Below are 24,380 nucleotides of genomic sequence, written 5' to 3'. Positions count from 1 at the left end.
GGTCAGCAGGGAGGCCCGAGCGCATGTCCCTCTGCAGCAGCTCGCCCTCGTGCCTCTGCGGCGGCTGGGAACAGAGGGTGGATGCATGAGGAAATCTGAGCAATAAATAGGTCTTCTGACAAGGAGCAAGGAAGCAGTAGGCTTATAGGACGGGTATTACTACAACAAGTGAAATTCTTAATTTAGCGTTTGCGTTTTTGAGGAAGGAAAGGATGCTGCTGAGCTGTGTGCTGACATCTCTTTTAAAACAAGTTATAGTAAGGGTCGTGCATCTATGACTTGAGTCCTGTAAGTTTCCCTTTGGCAAGGAGTGGGTGGTTTGTGTACGTGCTGTTTATCCGAATCTTCATAGTAGGCACCGTGGAGGGATAGTGGTTTTTTGGAGCTGTGATTTTTCACCTTCCACTTATAGATGGCATCTTGCTTGAGAGACACTCTAGCGTTGCCTGTCCAGAGGCAGAAGGTGAAAAGTTGGGGACTGACCTTACTTGTTTAACGTTGTTACTCACAGGATAGCAAAAATTAAACATCCGTGCTTTAGAATCTAGTAAGAGCATGGCTTTTGTTACAGGAGGTATGGAATAACTATTAAGGATGAAAAAGAAGTAGGGAAGAATATTTTAAGAATGACTTTCAAGAGGAGAGAAAGAAAAAACTCAATACCTCAGAAAGCGGCAGTTACTGCAAAGGTAGGGAATGTCAAAAGGGAATGAGAGGAACAGAGCTAGGGGAGTCTGTCTGTAGGTGAGACCTGCATTATGCAGGAATTAAGAAGGTATAATTAATTAATAATTGTTCTAACTGGAGATAGAAAGGAAGGGCAGATGTGAGTATTTTATAGAAGGGAAAGGCCAGGCCTGTGACACTTTTTTTTGGAAGTCATATAGGACTCTGGTCTTATTGGACCCCAGTTTAGGAAGCACAAGAGTTCACTCAGGGTAAAATGATCTACGAAGTCGACCTCACTATTTAGATAAATGTGCCAATCCTATGGTTTAGGTGTAGCATTGAAAGCATGCAAGTATCAGTGTTCACGTTTCTACCTATAGATGGTGATCTACTGCTGTCATAGATTTATATTGTTAAAGTAACTTTATTTTTTTCCCTTGGTGATGGAGTTGGGTCATCCCTTTCTGTGAATAGTAAATAAATACAGATTTAGTTCGAGCAGAATAACCTAAATATGGCTTAGATGTTGCTTGTCCGTTACTAAACCACCAGTTCAGTACTGCTGCTGTGTGGAATTTTTTTTGTTGCCTTTTTTTTGGCAGTGGCAAGTGTATTAAACTCACTTAAATCTGGTGATGTCTCTGCTGCAAGGAGGGTGTTTGGCAGTTGTACCCAGGCTCATCCGCTCCTCTGTAATGTATCTGTTGCTGACTGTGGAGGGAATGGTCCTACTGCTGCTGATTTGGCAAAAGTATAGCCTTTGGATTCACTGCTGTCTCTCACTGTCAAGATTGCAGTGATTTCTTTTTCAATTTTTTTTTTCTAACTTAGACTAAAATGTTTTTGATTCTGGGGGTCAAAGTTTGCATATTCTGTACTTAGTGGTCTTTTGCATAGAGCAACATAATTCCTTTCCTGTTTATCGATTTCTGAGTTTGATGAACATGGCCTTTAATTTGATGGATCTAGCAATGTTTCTTACTGTTTCTGGATCCTTAGTATGGTCAAGCAAGCTTGGTGGGAGATCAGCCCTGCCTTTTTGGGTAGAAGAATGGAGGAGATCTTGAGCCTGGTAGGTTTCATCTGGTGAATCCTCTAGGGAGAGGTAGCTGAGGGATGGTGTGCTTATGCTTGGGAAGGGAGAGGTAGAATTTCAAGCCCCTTTTTGAATATTGGGAGACTGAAATAAGATTCAGATTGGGGATTTTTCATCACTAATGCCAGATGTTTGCATTCCTAGGTTGGCAGTATGCATTTAATTTTTTAATTAGGTACCGGCTCATGACTGTATTCCTGTAGAATTAGTCAGAACACATGATAGAGTTTATGATGGGCTCTGTGCCTCTATAATGGCTGTAGGAGAACAGACAGTACCTGGTCCAGCATAAGACTTGCCAGTACCTAGCTAACTTTTAAAGCATTTTTTAATATGTTTAAACCAACAGAGAAGCCTATACCAGATCTGCATTTTGCATAATTTGGCTGTGATGTTCTTAATTGAGAAAATAAATGGCATTAACTTAATACTGGGACATTTACTCCCTTTTTAAAATCGTATGCTTGTTAACAATAACTTCTTTTTCTAGTGAGTTATTAATCTAGGCATTTTTACAGACTAATTCTAAGAGGTTTTTCTTGTTCAGTGGCAAATAACTAGTTTGTGAGCTACTTAACGTCCATGGTTGGCATGGCTGTTTTGACTACTGCTACCATCTTTTCTACTGGTTTCTTGTAGCATGTTTTGCCTGTAAGTGACAAAAGAATATTCTACATGTTTGCATAGCAAATGGTGTGGAGCTTATTAAGGTGATGCTTAATTATGTATGTGTATGTGCATCATAGTGTTGATCTGGTATCTGAATTCTTTTAAGTGGTTTGAAATCTTTCACCCTTCTTCTTGCTGTTGGTTTTTTTTTTTTTGCATTTTGTCAGATGCCTTTTCAGCTTCTAGCTCAGAATTAGGAGAAATTGCTTCTGGGCAGCATTTGGCTTTATGGTTAGAAATTCTTCAGTACTTAAAACCCCTCCTTGACTGCACTGTGCTTCCAGACGCAAGATAGTAACAGAATACTTCTGGGTGGGGAGAAAACCGGGAATATCAATAGTGCCATTAAATGCCTAAGGAACAAAACCAGGGACAGTATTATAGCAATGTTTATGCTGTTTTTTTTTTTTTTTTTTTCAGGTACCTTTTGGCTTGTTACAAGGACCAGCTATGGAGAAGTGGAGCTTAATGACAATTACTGTTTTACTAGCACTTACTGTACGCTGGACTGTATCACTTGGTTCTTATTCAGGTAATGCATGTTCATGGTCTGTAACGCAACTACGGGAAGGTGAATTATGGAGCTTGTGATAAATTAAAATAAGCTTGCATGTAAAATTGTAAATAGGAAGCAATGTGTTATTTCAAGTATTGTCATATTTTAGTGCCTCTCTATTTCCCTAAGGTTTGTATAATACCTTGTTCTTATTTTTCTGAAGCGTGCGATGATTAACATCACAGCCACTTGGAACAAAGTGCTGAACCCCCCCCCAGCTTTTTTTTTTTTTTTTTTTTTTTTTTTTGGCAGGGAGGAGGTGACAGTCAGTAATGTTTTAGGAAAAGCCAAAGAACAGCTGGCTGTTCACCCCTATGCCTTTGTTGTTTCAGTAGCTGCAGAATATTATTGCAGTCCAATTGTACATTTGTTTAATCTTGTCCTTTAAGCTCTGTAACAAATATAGCCTTAATTTATATTTAGATAAAACTGTACTGGTGGTAATGAAGATGGTGTAAAGGTGACGTGGATTGAGCGATTATGCTCTGCCTTGTAGCTATACTTAAGATCTTAAGATTGTTTACAGCATGAACTAGAGCTATAATCTTTTAATAGATGAGATTTTCTCCTCCCCATCTCATAATGCTTGCAAAGAACTAGCAAGTTTTCTTCCAAACCTCTCAATGCCATTTCTATGCTTATCATAAGCTTGCACGAAGCTTGCTCTGCACATTCTTTTTTTTTTTCAATGACAGGAGCAGAAAAAAAAATTGGCAGGGTAATGTTTAAACTGATGTGGTCCTGTTGTTTTGCTTTCACTGCTGCTCAGTGCAGTAAAATTGAGCAAAGGATTAGAAGTAGTCATCATTCTCTGAAGCAGACTCTGGTAGAAATGCTGATTCGGCATACTCTGAAACCACGCATGGCACAGATAGCCAGAAGTGAGGAGGTTAATTCTGCTCTCATTTACTGTATAATGTTGGTTTGCTGTATCATTTCTATTCTGTTGCTTGTCATCTCGCATGCTTTTGGATCTGCCTCTGGAGGTAGGGTCAGGATGGTGCGAAAACAGATAACTAATACCTAGTTTTGAAAGGCTGCTGTTTACAATGACCTTAGATTAGTTGGTGTTGGAGAATTATTGAGGAAAAATTTGACTTTATAGATTAATGTATACTTTTCTCTTAAATGCATTGCCAAACTGCTGCTAAATGAATAGAAGCTAAATATCTGTGTTGAAAGGTAGGTTCAGACCCTTAAAAATGTCTTTTTGCAGGTAACAATAAAACTGAATAAGACCATTCAAATTTAAAATATTTGTGACCCTTTTAAAATAAAATACACCATTTTTATTAATTCTGAATTCTGTTTGGCTGTATACATGATTCTTGCTGTAGACGGAAGCCAGATATGCCTTCTCAAACTAACTGATGTGCGATCAGTCTCTGTATTTGGCTTTTAGTAATTGAACCCCTCTGGATTAAGATCTCTTTTGATCATTCTGAAGCCAGTTCATTTCTTCTGAGCTTGTGTGACTCCCACAAACATAGATCATGTGAAAAAAATATAGATGGCTTTCCTATATTTTAAAGAAACTCTTAAATCTCTGTCTGGCTAGTGTCAATATTTTGCTGGAAGTACTATTAGTCCAGTTTCTGTTCTCAATAGGCACAGGTTAATAGAAGTAAATAAACTCTGTGATAAAGATGCTTAACATACTGCCATTATCAGAGTTAGTCTTATGTTGAGGAAATTGTTTATGAGTAGGCATCTGAAGTATTTGCATTGATAAAGCTTTTTTCTGGGGGTGGGGGGAAATTCTTAGTTTCCTGAGAGACTTATGATCTGAAGTATTTGCATTGATAAAGCTTTTTTCCGGGGTGGGGAATTCTTAGTTTCCTGAGAGACTTACGTATGCATGTGTGAAAAGTGTCCTTTAATGTAATTCACTTTGCAGAACTCCTACATAACAATCAGTCAGTTGAAAAGTGTATGAGAGAGAATTCCTGTAAACCAAAATGGAACAGTTTTTAAGACAGCTTTGTAGATTATAAGCAAAAATTCTTCTAAACCTGGCTACTGAATGGCCTAATTCAGTAAATGGCTCATCTTAACTCTTTATTAAGAATCATGGGGAAAGGGACGGATGCAGTGTTCTTCCTCGTGTTGCAAAGCAGGCAACATAGGAAAGGGAGAGGAGCTGGGGGACTTGCAGCAGGTCCTAGTTCTAAGTAAAATTAAAAATAAGGCTGGTTGTTACTTTTAATAGCAAGGTACCATGACACATCTGAAACACAAGTGAGAACATTGTCAATTATTATATACTAAGGAAGTGTAGTAGTTCATGCAAAATCGGTATGAGATGTCCATTATGTATGCTTTCTTATTTCAGAGAAAGCGCCACATTTTTCATCTACGCTTGGAAATAATTTTTTTGTCAGATGAGGAAGTAGTTCTTCACAGTGGAATGTCTTGATAAATGCTTATCGCAGAAATATCCAGAAAGCCAAAAGAACACATAACTTTTTTTCCCTATTAGACTGCATAGCAGATGAGGTCTCTATTTTGTTCTCAAATATCAGACAAGAATGATAAATAAAATTAGTAGTATACTAATATGCAAATACATTTCTAGAGGAAATGCAATCTGCATAAACTGAATAAATTCCTAAATACTCTATAATCTCTTTTTAGGTGCAGGAAAGCCACCTATGTACGGAGACTATGAAGCTCAGAGACACTGGCAAGAAGTTACTTACAATTTACCCATCAGGCAGTGGTACGTAGTGCTATCATAGTGCAGGTTACAAAGGGGTAAATGTGATGAAACTTTGGTTCGTATCTTACTTTAATACACCTTCAAGTTTAAGATCTCTGCAACATCTTTTACTGTTCTCTGAACTGTTCTGAAAACATGTTGGAGTACTGTAGTTCTTAGACTGAGGTACCATTTTCTTCACAAAAAAGAAAAAAAGCTAATATTTTGAATTTTGACTTGCTAGCTTGTATAACAAAATATTCTGACTAGTAGGTGTGTCTGTTGTGATGCTCCAACTTTGTTTTGAATTGACGGGAAAGATCAAAAAGCAATTTTTTATGTAAGAGTTCAGAGCTCTAGTTTAGAAAAAAAGTAGTTCAGCTTCCTGAGTTCCAGTTCTCTAATACACAAAAACTTTCATAATTATCAGCACTGACAAAACCAAAACAAACTCTGCAGGTCTCCCCTAAGCTAAAAGGCAAGGTCATGCCAGTCATTGCAGAGACGTTAATTCTTGTGCCGGGGGCACTGGTGGTTTTTTACACCTGCGAGTTCATTGTTCATATCCATGTTCTTAATATATATTTTAAAGTGTGGGTGTCTGGAATCTAGATGTAAGGATAGTGAACATAACTTGTACGGATCGCTTAAAACAGTAGGAAAATTACTCCAAATTTTTTATTTATTTTTACATTATTCCTAATATTCCTTAGAGCTTGTATGGAACAGTAAAAATTTAGTACATATATATGCTGCAACACAAGTTGGAATACACTGGAACTCCAGGTTATCTTCCAACAGGGATAGTGGCATTCTCTTCGGTGTAATTTTTTCCTCAGGTATCTGTTGGGGAACAGACCAATATAACAAAATAGAATATTAATTCAACTGTATTTCTCTGAATAAATGCGGGGCCAATTCTGAAAGTATGGCATTCTGTGGAACTCTGCAGATGACTCTCTATTGTGACTTTAGAACATCCTGTTGTATCTATATTATCATTTCTCTTCTACGTTTTTCTGGGGTATCCAAACCCCTTACTGTGCAGAGTTGGGATAATGGAGAGCTGACACAATAATAGAGTTGGCAGCTTTGATCCACTCTGCTGTGCGGAACTATATGTACTTAAAATTAATAGTTATAGCAGTCATTATTTCTAGGCATTCTCAGGGGCCAGATGAAACTATATTGCAGGCTGGGTTTAGCCTATGGGCTGCCAGCTGGACATCTCAGTCTTGTTGTATTTGCACTTTGTTTTATTTATAACAGAAGTTTTTTGGATTGGGTCTGCTTTAAGGAATTGAATCTGTAGTACAGCAAAGTCGTATTCAGTATTGGGCGTTTGGAAAAGAACATCTCGGCTGACATGCAAGGGATTACATTCTAGAATACCAAGCTGTCTTTCTCCTCCTGTATTATAGAAATACGCAGTGTGAAAAGATGTGATGCTCCTGTACGTAAAAATAGTGTTCAAATTTGAAGTTGAGATTCTAATAGCTTTTAGTGTTGTTACTTGTTTAGTATTTAGAAAAGCTGTCTATGCAGCATCTTCGTCTGTAAATTTGACTAGGTAAATATAGAGAGTAAGTCTCTTGCGAGGACATAGTCCTATAAGATTTCTTGATCTTTTCACAGATTTAGTTGTCACATTTACTGTTAAACAGGTATGCATAGGTAATGCAGCTGCATGTTCCATAGTTATTTTCTTTGATCCAAACCAAAGGTTTACTAAAAAAAAAAAATGCTGCAGTAAACTACAATACGGTTTGTACTTTGTTTCCTTGTATGAGATTTCTCTGAGCCAGAGGCCAGAATTTAAATGTTTCTTTTTTTGTATTATTCTTTAGAGCTTTAACGTTATTTACTAAAGGCTACTTTAAGAACATCCTTTCTTACTATACTGCTAATTAAAACTCTGGAGGCTTTTTTGATAAATACTACTGGGTATAGGGATTGTGTTTTCTGTTAAAACTATGAATTTATGGAAGGTAAAATTAAATTTTCCAGTTTTGTGGTTGTTTTTAACTACTAAGTTGCAGAATATTACAATCTGCATGAAGAATCTGAACTGCCTTGGCATGAGCAATCTTGAATTGTAGGATGAGAAGCAGAGATGCAACTCGAAGAAATATGATTTATCATCAGTTCATGAGATACTTCAGGCAGCTCATAAGGAATTCAAGAAATACAGTTCACTATAATAAATGCCAAAAATTGGTTGCATTTGAAGAGAGAAACTGGGAAGGCCAAAGCTTCCCCCTGTGGAAGTAAGAGTAGATGGGTCAGTCTGTTTCACTGTAAGATATAAAGGGTCCAATGCCTTCTTTTGGTAACTTCTGTTTTCCTTGGATAAAAGCTTCTGTTTCTCATTTGGAAGAGGTGACTTAGTTTTAACTGCTGCCAGCCTTCCATAGAAATACCAACACAACACAATGAATTACAAATGAGAAAATCCTTTTCCTTTCTCTCATGTGGTCTGCCTGAGTTTTGAGGTAGAACTAAGTCAAGTGGTTGTGGCTGACATGTCTGACTGAGGTTCATGACCTATAGTTGTTTTTTTGGGAGGTGTTACTCTGATAACTCGGTGTTGCCTTCTAAGGAACATTTTAGCCTCCTGACTCCTACATTCGTGCTGACAGAATTGCCTAGGTGCACCTGCTGTGGCATAGTTTTCTTCCAGACCTGTGCTGCTTTTTGTTTGTCTGTGTAGTATTTTCATGCCACCCTTTTCCTCTTTCCGGCAGTGTAACTTCAACTGATGTTTTTTCAGAATTTTCTTATTAAGCTCTGTTGAGTAGTAGTAGTTCACAACTTTGCTGCGTTACGGTCTAAAAGAGTAGCAGATAAAGTTTAACTCTTCAGAAGTCATTGTCACATATTGTGTGCTGTGCAAGACCAGAAAAAAAAGGAAATCTGGAATTAATATAAGGAAAAATCACTAGTGAATTCCATTTCTTTTGAAAGTTCATTTTAACTGCATTTGTTTTCCTTTTTGGCAAATTGACCGCTGTCATCTGGAATAATTGACGTGTATGCAAATGTAGATTTGGTTTGTAGATGGAGGTGAGGATCTGTAAAACCTACCATGTAAACAGAGAGCTACAGTAGCTATATACAACTATTTTTGTGCAGTCTCTGAATTTTTGTCAAACTCTTCACATCCAGGATTTTCCCTCTCCAGGTAAGTAAGCTTTAGCAGCTTTTTAAAATCTGTTTTGCAAACAGAAGTGGGTGTACGCTGAATCACTTGCGATTTTGTTTTGTTGCTTGAGGTTTTATTTTTTGTGTGAAGTTAAATAAAGCAGTTATAGAAGTTGCTATCTTTGATATTGGATTTTGAATATGTTGATAAAAATGTTTGGTTTAATATTCAGTCTTTTCCTTGGGCTGAAACAAAGCTGCAAATGTAGATCCTTCTTTAATTTTTTGTTTTTTTTAGGTACTTCAATACAAGTGATAACAACCTATTGTACTGGGGCCTTGATTATCCACCTCTTACTGCCTATCACAGTTTTGTGTGTGCTTACATGTAAGTTTGTTATTTTATATACTTCTGTAGAGAATACAAAACACCAGTTCACCCCTCTTTTTTTGGTGTTGTTTGTTTGTTTGTTTGTTTTTCTTTCCTCACTTTTTTTTTTTCTTTGGCTCCTGAGGAGAGAAACTGGTAGCTAAAAACTACCAATCTGGGCAGCTGATGAAAGAGAAGGTATTGTTCGCTACTTTAAAGCTGGGGAAATAGATTTTTATGTGTATCCCTATTGCTTAAAACTAATATTGCTGTTTTTCTGTCTCATAATTATTGCAGGGGGGACTGAAGGGTTACATTCTTCTTTTTGCCAGGTCCACAAATTTTAGCAGATTTAGATGTGACTTAGATCTTTAGCTTTGTATATAAGCCACTATTGGATCAGTGATGCACAGAGAAAAGTGCTGTAGGAATTGGGTGCATTGCATGGGAAAGCTCTCGTGTATTGAGAGCCCAAGTGACATCTGATGACTGGATATCATGTAAATAGAATTCTGTTATTGGAATACTTTTTCCACAAGGGCTTTACTGCTGTTGGAATGAGACTTATGGAATAAGAATGTAGGTTAAAGTGCACGGGCACAGCTATGTGGGGCATCTATGTGAACTGTAAATGGTTTATATTTAATACTTAAGTATGAAAGGTATTTACAATTGTTTTTTTTAAAGTCAGTGGAACTACACCGAAGGTGGCTATCTTGTCTTAATAAATATTGTATTCCATTTTTACTGTTTTCAAAGATATTTTTTTTTTTAATTGTGAAGTAGCAGATAGAGACTATAATGTAAACTGGTTTAGTGGTGAGGAAAATCCTTCATTGATCACTATTGCTCTTTGAAATACTTCTTCTCATTCATCTTAATTCTTGGAATATGCTCCTGTGTGTGTCATCTTTATTGCTGAAAGGAGTGTAAAGGGAAATGAGAACTGTCTACATTTTGATGTGTCTGTACTTTGTTTTACAGTGCAAAGTTAATAAATCCTGATTGGATTGCTCTGCACACATCTCGGGGGTATGAGAGTCAGCCACATAAGTTATTTATGCGTACAACAGGTAGGAAAGTTATATTTCCTTAGGATTATCATGCAGATATGTCTCACTAATTTAGCATGTTTAATATCGTGCAGCTTCTCTGTCTTCACCAGTTTATTCTCAGTTCTTTGACTTGGGTGGCTTTGCAGGTCCATTTATGAACAGAACTCCTTTGTTCTTTTTCTCTTCTGCCATCGTTTGTGAAGCTGATAAATATAAAATATATGAACAAGTTTTCAACCCAATTGATTCAGTAAAAACTCTTTAAAACAAAACTACTTTTATTGTAGCATACACCCATTTCTTAATTTTGCAAATAGTATTGTTTTTTTCCCTTCCATTCTGATAAATACACGTTTCATTTTCAGCTTAGATTGGTTTTTATTGTAAAATTATTTTGCACGTAGACTGGCGTTCACTGACTTAACAGCCTCTTGAGGTCTTGGAGATCTTTATTATGAGCTGTATACTTTATCTGAAAGGGAGAGACATTTGATCTTTTTAAAGATGTCGCTTTTCTTCCAAATGATCACCACTTCCTGGAGATACGTCTGTTCACAAAAAAAGCACAAATATGTTTTATCACTTTTGTCCTAAATTTCATTTTTCTGCAGTCACTTTTATGACCATTTGATTATTTTGAGCTACCTCTACAAATAAAAGGATAAAACAAGTGCAGGAAGAAATTTGTAGATAACTTAATTCAGTAGCTGTATCAGTAGGACAGCAAACAACGAGGCCAGTGAGCTCTTGTTCTCTAAGCAATGGCACATGTCCTATTATGCTGTTATTATTTTCTTTTATTTTAAATGTCTTTTGCTTTGTGTAACGCTAGAGTTCCACAAAATGCTTTCCAATTGCAACAGCAGAATTTGTTGTTCATCAATAGCTTTTCTGTACTTCACAAACCTCTCAGTCTGGTCTCTAGTAATTGATTGGAAAAAAAAATCACTAGAACTTAATTACCCTTGAAATGGTCTTTATTAATTTTGAAATCAACTCACTTGACAAACCGCTGATGAATCTAGTAGAACTGATAAACGCTTTTTAACAATAGCCATTAGAAGAATGCATTAAAATAATTCAGAATGGTCAATGTCAGATGTTGGTATTACACCTTTATTTTAAGTGTCAGTGTATTTGTTTTGCTAACACCTTGGGTATATTTGTTTAATTGTGGCTTACGCCTGCAAAACAATTCACCACTGAATAACTGATATCTTTAAACATTTTCTTCCAAAGCCCATGACTAAAAAGAGGCAAAGTATACTTTCCCTCTTGGAATAATTGCACATTTTCTGAAACTGGTTTATAGAAATAATCTGTGATTTTTTTTCTCAGGCTCTTGAGACAGCACTCAAGAAGAATTCATCTAGTGGTTTAAGCATGAGCAGGAGTTGACATAACCAGCTGGTTCACCTGCCTAAAATTCTGTTTTCTTGTCAACCCTCTTACATATATTTGCTGTAGGCAGATGATCAAAGCCAAAACCCGAGTTTTAGTCTATTTATCCACATCACTAGTAATTTACACAGATAATTTGGAGATCATTATGATCTAGAGCTTCTTAATTGTGTCTCCAGACTATCAGTTCTGTCAAACAACCTGACTGGATCTAGTCGTAGTTGATTTCTTTTGAGAATTAAGAATGCCTTCTCTTATTTCGGCATGTGAGGAACTAGTGTCCTCCCTTATTGACTGAGGCTGTGCCAGAAGCCAAAACAGCTGAACGCATGGAAGCAGCAGCTTTTGGACATCAGAAATGATAGCATTAGAAACATTAACAAGATCAAATTCTGTAGACCTATTTCTTTTTGTCCTTTGAAGTGGAACTACCCAGTTTATTCTAATGAAGAACTTACTGATATTTTAATGTTTATTTGCCTATATTTTTTTCCTTGTCTTTCCCAAAACAAATGAAAAAAAGTAGCTTTGGTGTAACTGCCAAACCTGAGCTATCTTTAAAACAATGAAACATACTGTAACACAATGTAAGACAACAGAAAAGCATATTCAACTGAAACTGTAGTCATGTGATTTTTTGAACTGTTGAATTGAATGGCTAAAGTGAAGTTTTCAGTGAGGATATAGGTGCAAACCCCACATTCGAATGGTAGGTAACCAGTGTCTGTGTAGTTATAATATTTTTTTTACACCAAATTACAACTAAGATGCGGAGCATTAAGCAGAGTCAAAGATTCACAATCTGGATGAAAATACATAACTTGAATAGCATTAAGTTGAGGTATGTGGGAGGATTCTAACGTAAAGTTAATCTTTATTTTTCAGTGTTTGTGGCTGATTTGCTGGTTTATATTCCTGCAGTTATTTTATATTGTTTTTCCTTGAAAGAAACATCTACTAAAAAGAAGGCAAGTATCTGGTGTGTATGCAAATTAAGAAACAAAGAAAACATACTGTTTAAAACAGGGTAGAAATGTAACAGTATGAGAGTTAATTAAAATATGGAACATGGCGATGGCTTCAGTTGATGTAAAATTGATGACAATCAGTATATTGTATTGAAGGCTTTTCAGTTAAAAAGAAAAAAAAATCCATTAACTTATCATACAGCAATTATTCTAGTGCTTTCAACAACAGTAACAAGATACTCTGAAGTTTAGTAGCCATGAACTCCTGAATTGTATTTCTTTCTGAATTTATTACTTGGACAGTAAAAGCAAGATTTGTGCTGTGACATGGGGGAAGTCTGGGAACTGCTTTGTCTTGTACACTCCTTATGGTAGAACCAATATGTTTTGGAATAATAAGTCTGATTTTTGGAGTGGTTCCAACATTTAAGATGGGTGTAGGTGATCTTTGAGCTGGTTGGCAAAGGGCAGGCTGGTCTCCATTGAATATTTTCTTATTTATCGAAAATCTTTATCCTTTTTTATTCTTCAAAATATCACTGACAGAGGATTAGTTGTAGAGAAGATGATTCATACATACAGGATGCACCATGGAGGGGCACATTTGTGTACTGGAGAAGTACCTTTGTCTAATGTCTAACTTAAAAGTGATTATTTTCCCCTCTCTTCTTTTTTGATCCTTATTTCCAGGTTTCCAGTGCTCTCTGTATACTGCTTTATCCAGGCCTCATTCTTATTGACCATGGACACTTCCAGTATCCTTGTTCTGCAGTGAAGTGAATTTCTATTTACGAAGTAACACTGTTCTTTAGTACCTGTCTTTAGCTGGAAGAGGGTTACCTTTGTATGTGAAGTCATCTGGGGAGCTTCTGCCCCTCAGTAAAGAAAACTGTAAGTCTGAAATATATTGAAGATAGTTGATATTGTGACAAATCAATCCAAACATGAATAGCATTCTTTCCGTGCCTTGAGCTTGTATTTCTGTCAGTTACTTTATGGCAGAAAACATCAATGGTACTATGTCAGTGAAAAGAATGATGGCTTGCACTCCTATGATTTGTATTTGGAAAGAGAATCACCTTAGATCTTCTTCCAGATGGCAGAGAAGCATGTCAAGTGTAGTTGTGTAAACTGTGTTCAGTTCTATAAAATGTGCCATTCTGTCTTGCCTTTACAATTACTTAGACTGGATTCACGTCACTTAATGCCTGACCATTTAAAAGCTAGACATCTAATACGAGTTAGGCCGTCAGAGCTAACTAGTCAATATTGGTGGCAGACACCTTCACAGGTGGGTCTTTTAATAAGATTTCTGGTTTTGTACTTGTTTTGCACTTCAACAAGCAAATACTGTTAGCTGACTACTCTAGGCTGTGCTGCTCAGTGCTGTTGAGCCAGAGGGACACAATCCTGGAGTTGTAATAAATGTCAATATTTAAATATTCCAAGGAGATACTGAATCTCAGCATCTACTACTAACTGAAGTTTTGACAATCAGAAAGTTTACTAATTTGTGGTTTTCTTCCAAGAGAGTGCATGGTGAATTTGGAAGGTGATATATCTTAGAAAGCAGATTTTGAAGGAAAAAAATTCGTAACCTATTGAATATTTGAGTTACAGTTCTGGAATTCTGAAATTCTATTTCTGGCCTGACTCTCTAAAGATGTAGATTGTTGGGAGACATCACTTACAAGAATGGGGATGGGAATGAGTGCAGTTCATCTTAGGTGAGAGAAGCTGGTGGTCAGAAGGTGGCACAGGGTTACAATTTTCTAATCTGTAAAAGAAATGCAAAGAAGGCGGCAATAATCTGTTCTGCATGTCTTATCTTGGATAGGGCAAGAAGTAATGGCCCTAAGTTACCACAGCGAATATTTGTTGTTTCTAAATACATGGAAAAATCTTTTGAATCGTAGTTATGGAATAGATTGTCTGTGGATGTTGTGGAATCTGCAGCATCGACATCTTTTGAAGAGGTTCAGCAAACCTCATGTCAGGAATGACACAGGAACAGCAGAGACTGTTGAAGCAGACAAATGTTCTGCGTAGTCTCCTGTGGTCTCTTCCAGCCCGGTGACTCTTGTGTGAATAACTTCACTATCTGTGACCAGCTCCCAAGAAGTCAATAGATTTACTTAACCTTAACTGCTGCTGCAGGTCTCTGCAAGATCACAGCCTTTTGGTATAACAATTTGTTGATGAGACTTCAAATATGCATGGTAGTTTTGAGTGGGAAATTTGAGTGGGCTGAAAACAATGTAGACAATCTGAATGTGTTATCACAGTTTTTTATACTGACAAAGAGGAAACAAAATATTGTAAAATTTCTGACAACACAGTATCTCTCATTGTGTAAAAAATAATGCTAAAAGACAAAGCTAATATCTTGTTGCAATTTAATATTGAAGTGTAGCTTAGTCTCTTCAAACTCTACTGAGCCTGGGAACCTGTTCTCAAAGTCGTAAACAAGTAAAGTTGCTTTTAGTAACTATTATTCATTGTTTGTACAGTATTAGCAGATAAGGGAACTGGTCATGGATGGGGGTGCATTGTGAGTATAATATAATCACAAAAACCTCAGGAGTCCTTAAACTAAATTATATATAATTTAAGTACTGACGTATTTGAATATTCTGCACATATCTTTTGGGAGCTGGGAGGAGAGACTCTTGAAAGCTTTATTCTTAATCGTGTAAATACCAAGAAAAAAGTATTCACCCTGATGTATCTTACCAAGTAGTGCCACTGTCACCAAAAGCTTCGTTGACTGAGTATACATTACATGTACGATTGACATACATACACACACAGTATTTGTCCTCATTTTTGCCCATGCAAGCTTTGAATGAAACCTTGGAAATACAAAAGTTACACTTTAGAAGTAAAATTATTTCTGTCTGAACAACATAATCACAACTGGCAATGTGTTTTTAAAACTAACTTGGAAAAACTTACTTTGCATGCTGTTTTATGCTTGTCCCTCAGGGCATTTATTACTGACTTCCAGTACGAAGATGTGTATCTTGTCCTTGACATAAAAAACCATATACAACTCAGTGAGCCTTGGCTTTGCCTTGTGGGGTGTACTTTATTTGTCTTATGACTGGGACCTTTTGGGGTCACTGGCATTTTGCTTGGCCTTAAATTATAAGCAAATGGAACTCTACCATTCTCTGCCCTTTTTTTGCTATTTACTTGGAAAGTGCTTCAAGAAAGGACTGAAAGGAAAGGGGTAAGTGACTTTGGACCATTTTATCTTTCTCAAGAATATGCCTGGGCAGCCTGGCATTGAGCATGTCATTCTCCTTATTTGCATGTGATTATTTCTGAATTAATTTCTAGGTATTTACCTTGTTGTAATGTATTCCTCTCATGCAAAAGAAACATTTCTTGTTGAGACCTACATTAAGTATCTCTGCTGAACAAAGAGCAAAATCTGTTAAGGTGTCCTTCCTTGGCACTTTGTTCTGCAAGCTGAATTAAATATGGGCTGCAGTGGGTAACCAGATTAGATGGACAGCAGTAGCTCTGTGGTTCTCACGGAGTTGTCACTGATCTGGGGAGGATGACCTTTTTGTGGTACTGGTAGCTCTTCTTGTTTAGATTTGTTTCCTTCAGTTCTGTATCTCTCTTAAAAAAAAAAAAAGGTTTGTGCTACAAACTAAGAACTGATTTTTGTTACCAGTAGCTGGATTTATCTTTTCTGATGTAAGCTTTTCTCTTGATTGCAGATTAGTATTGTTAACTAAAATAGCAGGGACAGTGGTGGTTTCCTTTGCTGTCTGCTGGCTCCCGTTCTGTACTCTGTACCGACATTGAACAAATCATGCAAGTACTCAGAAGTCTCTTTCCCATTGACCGAGGCTTGTTTGAGGCATGCATGTTTTCTTCTCCCCCACCCCACTGTAAATGTTCTGTATTCTTAGATCCCTTGAGAAACCTTCATCGTGACCTTTAGGGATTTCATGTGGGAGACACACCACAGAACTAGTAATTTGAGATGGCTTCTTCAGCAGTCATTTCTTGCCAGTTATTTAATCCAGTATTTAACCCCAGCTCAGCTGGCATCTTCCAGGATATTATATGAGTAGACAACACTTATCCCATCATCAAACCCATACTTCAATCCATACATTTTTCCGTTGAAATAGATTCCATAGTAATTGACAGTGTCAGAAGATGTAACCTTAAAAGCTAACAGCTTCAGTCTCTGTCTTTGGTTCTGCTCAGCTATCTTCAACAGGATTTGTTACTTAAAAATAGTGTTTTGGGTGCAGCCTAGAACTTCCTTTTTGACCCACCTTGTATTTTCAGTGCAAGTTTCTACAATATTTTCTGAAAGTTTTAGGCCAGTCCTGCTTTTACTTTTCCTCAGGCTATCGACATTTGCGTGCTGCAAGGTGCTGAGTACCACAGCCTTAATCCAGTAAAGCAATTAGTCATTTACCTAATCCTAATGTCACAGGAGTCTCGCTGATGAAAGAAAGGGTACTGATTTCCCAAGTAACAGTGAGCTGCTGTTGTTTTGCTTAATTAGGGCAGGAGTCTTTAATATTACACTTTTTAAAAAGCAGATTCTCAACTTCAAGTTTAACCAATAAAATGAAGCTTTGAATTTTCAGTTTTTGGTATCACAAGGATTTAAGCAAATTCTTACATAGTTTGATTCATCTTAAGTTTTCTTTTTATCTTCTTTAAATAATATCACAACTGGCGTTTTTCTTTAAAAGTTTGTGCTGATATACCAAAGGCAGCATTTTATTTCAGCAGCGGTACAGAAACGTTCTCAGTGTATTCTCTACTGCTTTATTTTAAACTCCTCCCTGCCTCACCCACCCACCACCCCCAAAAAACCCCAAAGCAACCCCCAAAAGACCCTATTCTTTGGAAATTTTCTGGACTTTATAAATAAGTAGTTTTGGTCACCTCATTTCTTACTCAGTATGAAGTTTAAAAATAAAATCTGTAAATGGCAATAACCAGTGAGTCCGAAAGAGCTTAAGGATTTTAGTCTAATATTAGCCCAAATATTTTGAGTTGATCAGGGGAGTGACTTGCTGGATGCTAATCTAGATAAAATGAGAAATTGTCCACGTAAGCAATGCACAGTAAATTTATACTGGGGTGCGTGTAACAGGTTCTTTGAATTGGTTCCCATTTACAGAAGCAGTAACAAATGCTGATGGTTGTAAAATCGTATTGGCTATTAAATAGGCGTCCTGTGTGTTTGCTGGTGCTGCCAAACCCTCTGTTCACTTGTAATCCTCAGCAGATTTGAAGTGCATATTCTATATTGCTAGTGAGCATATGAGGAAGATGGCTCAGTTGTTGGTGCTAGTAGCTTTCTTGCTGTTATGTCTACACAGCTGTGATTCAAGCAGCTGTTTGGGGATGAGTTTCACGAGCATGATAGCTGTAGTTACAAATTTAATTTTGAAAGCGATCCTAGCACAACTGCTAATGTCTTTAGACTTCTTGATTTATTAAGAGGTTAACTCTGTCATTGCTAGCTAGCAGTAAGCACAGCTAAATACATTCAGGTGTGTAATGAAATGTGACAGAATGTCTTCACATTTGAAAAAAGAATCATATATGCTGGTGTTTAATCAAGGACAGATAGTTTCAGAGCCTTATTTTCACATGAGTTAAGCAGTAGTCTCTTGTGCTGAAGAACTTTCTCAGTTATTTTAGAACATGTTTTAATTGAGTCTCTTGAAACTTTCAATTTTTGAAGATCAGAATAATTTAAAGTACATCTAAGAGTATGACATATATCTGCAAGTGTCTTTTTGCAGTATCATGGTAAAAACCCAACAATCCCCCACCTCCCAAGCCCCACTGTTGTCACAAACATAAGTTTAAATAAATGTAATTATCACTAATTACTTTTTTTTCCCCTTCTAGGATAAAGTAGCCAATATTTGGTGCAGTCTAAGTGTCCTTATAAAGATAAAGAATATAGTGTCGCATCAAACTCAGCTAAAACTTAGGTAAGACATAACTGAAGTGCTTTAGGTGTTTTTTTTAATTTGCATTATTTTTTGTAAAATGAGTAATTTTTGTCAAATAATTATGAGAAGTGGGGTTTAAAATCTTGCAAAAATGTTTTCTTTCCTGTACTGTACTTATCTCCCAAGAGATGAGGGTTTCTCCAAGTACTGCTAGGAATATTTATGACTGAAAAATTTTCTGCTTGTTTATATAGTGATTTAAGCTACTTGATTGGTTAAAACTGAGTTAAAATTGCCATGCTTTCCTCTTCAAAGGATTACTGCTTTTAGTGTTCTTAGAAGTTGGAGTTCACAATTCTGGGTTTTGACTAAGTGAGGAATTAAGTCTAGGTCTACAGAGTCTGAAATATTAATGGAAATCCTTTATTCTTTTCTCAAAAGTGCTTATGTCACTGAAGACCTGAAGATTCAGTGCTCTTCTCCTGTGATTGAGTCTCCTTGAGTGACTTTGCACTTCTGAAAATCACAACTGAATTCCTAACTTATAGTTTTCAGAAGTGATTATATGAGATCACGGATGTAGTTACTCATGTATTAAAACTGTTTTTCTTACAAAAATTCTGTAGTTTCGCTGTAACATTCCTGAGCCTGCTTCCTACTTGTATAAAACTAACTGTCCAGCCTTCTCTCCGAGGATTTAAGTTTGCTTTGGTAAGTGTATGTTTTTAACTGTTCCTTGTTTTATATCCAGCCCTGGTGTGTGACCAGCAGTTCTACTTACAGTTGCTGCAGTGTGCAGAAGTGTGCATACCATTAAATGCTGCTGTTTCTGCTGAAGAGATTGGTTTAAAAGTGTTTTATTATCCCATGTCCGGGGGGGTCTGACCTGTCTTGTAAATCCAGACTTTTTTGCCTTAGCCTTAGTTTTCTTTCTTTAATGCTGTATTTTTATTTCTTCCTCTGAAGAGTCTTTAGAAGATTCTGTACGTAGTAAAGCCTCATACCGAGTTGGAGTTTCTCCTCTTTTTATTTAGCTTCCAAAGTGCTAGTTTTCTTAACTGCATTGGCTGCAAAGTTCAATAAAAGCAGTCCAGAGATGGATGTTGTAAGCTCATTAGCAGTTTGAAAAGAAAATTATACCGTTTTCCCGAATGTCTGCCTTTTCTTAGTCATATTATATAATTGAATTTAAGCACATTAACATGACTTACATCCAAAAATCAGTTTTCCTTGAAATAAAAATTATATGGGGCTGGTCCTAAGGTTTCAAGAGTTACAAGATAATACCTATTTATTTTATTGCAACATTGCCTAAAACTAACATTTATCCTTTCTAAGGATTGGTTTATATTTTACAGTGTGTTTTTATTTGGTGGGGAAAAAAGACTGTTTACTTTGATGTATTGGCTGTTCATGATGATGAGCAAAATTTTATGTCAAAAAGGTGGGTAGTTCTCACCACGACTGAACTTTGCCAGCGCTTATGTATGTGAATATTGTGCTTACTTGGTGGGGATGCTTTTGTCAGTAAAGCTAAGGAAGAGTGAGGACTCTTTACATGAAGCAGTTTCTGAATAGTTCTGGGTAAACTTTCAAACAATGTATTTTTTTAGTATGTGTAGGTGGTTACGGGAGCAGCTCTGTGTGCTTGTAAATTGCACTGGAGTAAATGTAGCAGTTAATTAGAAAAATCAGATCATTTAGCTCATACATTCATGTAAAGTCTATGCCAGCAGAGAAACTGAAACAGTGCTTTGCATTGCGGTCACATATACTAATATAGCTCTGTTTTCCTTTTCTAAGGTTAGTTGTGCATTGTCATTTTTCCTGTTCTCCTTTCAAGTACATGAAAAATCTATTCTTCTAGTGTCAGTGTAAGTAAATTATTATTCTGTGGATATATTTTGATCATCTTTTCCTCATCTCGTAAGTGAGAAAGCGGCATGCAATAACAAATACATCTGATTTTAAAAACTCTACACATTTGCTTTTCTGAATAACTTGTAAATGGAAGTATATAAATGCAGCCATGCTGGTCTCTCCGGCGTCACTCATCCCTCTGGGCCAGACCGTGTTTCCTGGAGCACAGTGTGGCACAGAGCATAGCTGTTTGTCCAGGGACAGGCTGGCTGTGGGGTTGGTTAAGGCCATGCTGCCATAGGCAGCAGTCTTGTACTTAGCTGCCCAGCAAGGCTGGAGCATGGTGGTAAATTGAACTGGGTGATGGATACCTCGCTCACAGCATCAGTAAGGGGGCCTTCTCTCCCTTTGTCATTAAGGTATGTTTTTCTCATCCCCTGCCCCAAAGGAGGTGAGGGCAGCAGGGGCAGGCAGCAACTTTGCTCCTCTGCTTGGATGTCCTATATGTACCTGAAAGTAATGTTTGACGAAGGTTTGGAGAGGCAGCCCTCTTAACTCTTCTCCTTCGTGCCTGACCAGAAGGCTAAACTGGTGGTTAGAGAACTCCTGTTACCTCTGCAGGCAGTTGTCTGGAAGCTGCAGTACAGGTGCTCCTCAAAGCCAACCAGAAGCCTTCCGCAGCGCGGGCTCTAACCTGGCTGTCTGTGCGTGCTGGTGGTGCGCAGCCGAGCGGCTCTCCTGCTGTAGGCCCCCCCGTGGGGCAGAGGATTTGCCTGTTGGGGGTCAGTGGGGTGTAGCCTGTTGCGAGGATGAAGTGCTGTCACTTCAGTGTTTGCCTATCTGTTTTTCCTCTTCTCATTCTAGACCAGTCTGCTTAATCATAAATGAAATCCCTTTTATGGCTACGTGGTTTTTACTTGTATCAACTTTCAGGTGAGTTGGACGCTATTAACGTTATTTTAAAACCACGTTTTTCGCCAATGCTAGTAAATAAATGTATTCTTTTTCCTCTGAAATGTAACTCGGAATGCGCACTCGCTTCTGCGGGTAATTCTGTTTTATCAGTATGTTGCCTCTTCTACTGAAAGACGGCCTGCTGCTGGCCTACGCTGTGACAATGCTGGCGTTCCTGTCAGTCTGCGTGGCTTCCTTTTCCATATTTGAGAAGACTTCAGCAGAAGACCTGCAGCTGAAACCCTTCTCCCTTTCCCTGAAGGGATATGTTTCTTGGTTTAAGTCATTTCCCAAGATTGTCAGGAGTCTGGTAAGCAATTCTAATTCCTAAAACTCTTTCCTACAGCTCTTTGTGCTACTGAAATGCTTGCATAAACCAGTTCTAGGTCCATAACTCTGCATCAAGCCCCAAACAGGGAAAGCCACACTATCTTGGGGTAGAGGCGTGCTATAATTTTTTTCTGCAATGTCATCTACGTATAGATTCAAGAATACAAAGCACCCAAGTAACAAAAGTAACAGCTTACTCGTATGAGGTGTTAAATCACCATTAGCTAATATACCATTCCTATCTTACAGTTTCTTCTTTCCATAACCCTGATGGGCATCCTGTCTCTAATGAGCGCTGCAGTGCATCCTCCACAGAGGTTACCGGATTTATTCCCTGTATCTGTGTCTATTATTTCTTGCTTACATTTTTTATTATTTTTGGTGTATTTTAATGTTGTTATACTCTGGGACTCAAAGAATAGTAGAAGTCAGAAGAAAATCAGTTAATCAGCCTGTGAAGATATCAAGGACTAAGCTGTGAAAGGACAGTATTTCAGTGAACGGTGTCTGGCATTGCAGGTAAAACTGTTTGTGATGTTAATACAATTCCTGTAACCTAATGAAAATCAGGAAACACATCATGTGTATTTAAACACAAAATGATCAAAGACTGTTTTAAAGGAGAAGTATTTTGAAGAGCCCTTGGAATCGTGATTTGGTGTGTTTTCTTCAAACAAATTTGTTACCATTTGTAAACTTAAGATACCTAATAAAGGACCAAATTTTGAATTAATGCTAAAATACCCTGGCTTTATTAGCAAAACAGCAAACTGTTTTGTTAGCATTAAGTTTACACATCTCCCAGCATAAAAAGCATAAGTGAAGTAGTGCAGGTTACATAGAAACTCTTGACTGGTAGCTTTTGCCTTGTCTTGCTGAATTGTTTTATGACATAAACTGTCTGGTGTAGTCAGGCACTGCCCTCCATCGTTGTTTCGTATAGCACACTGCAGTTCACCCAGGCCGTTGCGCGGGGCTGTGTGTCAGTGCGAGGCGCTCTCCAGATGCTGTGACCTTGGTTCTTCAGCTAAGACTGTAGGGAAGGAAACTCAACCTTCCAGCAGCATCACTGGCTGGAGATCTGTACGCTCGGCCGCAAGATGGACCCAAGTTCTGTAGCGCAATCGCACAGCAATTCTGTAGCAGCTTAAGTTCACCCACAGGCTTTTGGTTTTCTTGTGTTAACATATGTGTTATTTTCCACGCTACAAATACTTTCAGGGTGCTGAAGAATGGCGTAAGCCACAGAGATGCGCCAAAGTTTGTGCTGGGCACAGAAGTAGAGGCTGTGTGACACTTGGAAAGGGGAAGGTTCCTGTGTAGGCGATGGGTTGGAATAAGTTTCTTCCTTCACTCTAGATCAGCAGCTGTGATTTGGTTTTCATGCTAGTGAAGTCTTACGACTCTCAACAACTGTTTCTAATAGGCCTTAAAAGCCCTCCCCCGCCCAAAGGGACACCACCCCCCCCAGTCAAAACCGCCCCTTATTTCATAGTAATTTGCAGGTGTAAACTGCACTAAACTCTGCAATCTCTCCCTCTGCACAGTACAGCCTCACTGCCAATAGTTCAGAGAATACAAATTGATTGAATAATTATATACATAACAAAGCATGTAGTAAGAAAATAAATCATAAAGCAATTCATGGTAGTAAAGTTTAATTAGGAGTCAGTCTATCCTTTTTCTTAATTCTGCTCTGACGCTCTATATGCACACGCACACATATATATAAAAAAACAGGCAAACCCATCCTTGTTTAAAGGCTTCTCCCCTGACCTCGCTGTGCTCTGTCACATACCAAACTGTCACCGACATTAGCACATTCTGGGGCTGTCTCTGCAAGATGGGCTGCGAGTGTGTGAATCAGCTGTTCGGGGAACTCCCAACTGTGTGACTTACGGATACTGTAAATGAAGTGTCTACAGGCTGTGTATATTTATTCAGTTTTTCCAGCTTTATTTGTTGTGGAAAAAGTAACCATGGCCAACATTATACCCGTGGCAGCTGAGACAAAATAGAGAAGGTTCTCCTGAGTGGTAATTGCAATGCTATTGGTGGTGAGTACAGTTTAGCAGTTTACCTACATTGTAACAGTTCACTATAAAGCAACAAAACTTAAATATTTTCACAAGTATTTAGAATTTCTCTGAGGGTATGCATGCAAGAGCTCTACATGGCCTTTCTTTTTAGAAGGCCCAGAGGCATCAGTGTGTATCAGGACAAATAAATAGGAACCTTTGTCTCCAGAGGCTGTGAAAGCTAAAAACCACAGCATTCCCTGCAAGCACGGCTGGGTGACAGCCTGCCAAACCTTCAGGCAGCTTGAAGAACATCTACTTCCAGTGAAATAATGTGTGAAATGGCAAATTAAGATGGAAGGAAACAGAACAAGGTTTCAGGTTCTAATGGGCCTGTTCTCTTGTGTTCATCATGAGATCATGGTGCAATCCTTCCCACCCGTATAAAAACATTAGTTTTAAGTGTATCTCTTTTCTTTGTCCTTGAGGTGGCCTCCAGGGGTGATAAAGTGAGAGTCATACGATCCACCTTGTGTGGAACTGGAAATGGTTAACAGAGCCAGCTGTTTCTGAAAGGCAAAAGCCCAGTACCCCAGGAGGTCAAAGAAACAGTAACTGCTTAAATAGCTAAGGCATGTAGGAGG

At 37.8% G+C, this 24,380-nt stretch overlaps 1 protein-coding gene across 1 annotated transcript; it reads left to right on the top strand.

Moving 5' to 3' along the window:
- Positions 1-2,860: 2,860 nt before the first annotated feature.
- Positions 2,861-23,123, top strand: ALG6 (ALG6 alpha-1,3-glucosyltransferase). The gene is given in 15 exon segments (XM_009636225.2): positions 2,861-2,966; positions 5,625-5,709; positions 9,128-9,217; positions 10,184-10,272; positions 12,541-12,623; positions 13,314-13,378; positions 15,670-15,855; positions 16,355-16,427; positions 16,429-16,497; positions 18,528-18,613; positions 19,201-19,285; positions 20,378-20,448; positions 21,299-21,367; positions 21,500-21,698; positions 21,968-23,123. Coding segments are annotated over 15 exon segments (1,530 nt in total). The 5' UTR covers positions 2,861-2,884; the 3' UTR covers positions 22,166-23,123.
- Positions 23,124-24,380: the final 1,257 nt, after the last annotated feature.

The sequence above is a fragment of the Egretta garzetta genome, unplaced genomic scaffold (genome assembly GCF_000687185.1).
Source record: "Egretta garzetta isolate BGI_Z169 unplaced genomic scaffold, ASM68718v1 scaffold163, whole genome shotgun sequence".
Lineage (NCBI taxonomy): Eukaryota > Metazoa > Chordata > Aves > Pelecaniformes > Ardeidae > Egretta > Egretta garzetta.
This window is presented reverse-complemented; position numbering and strand designations above follow the sequence as displayed.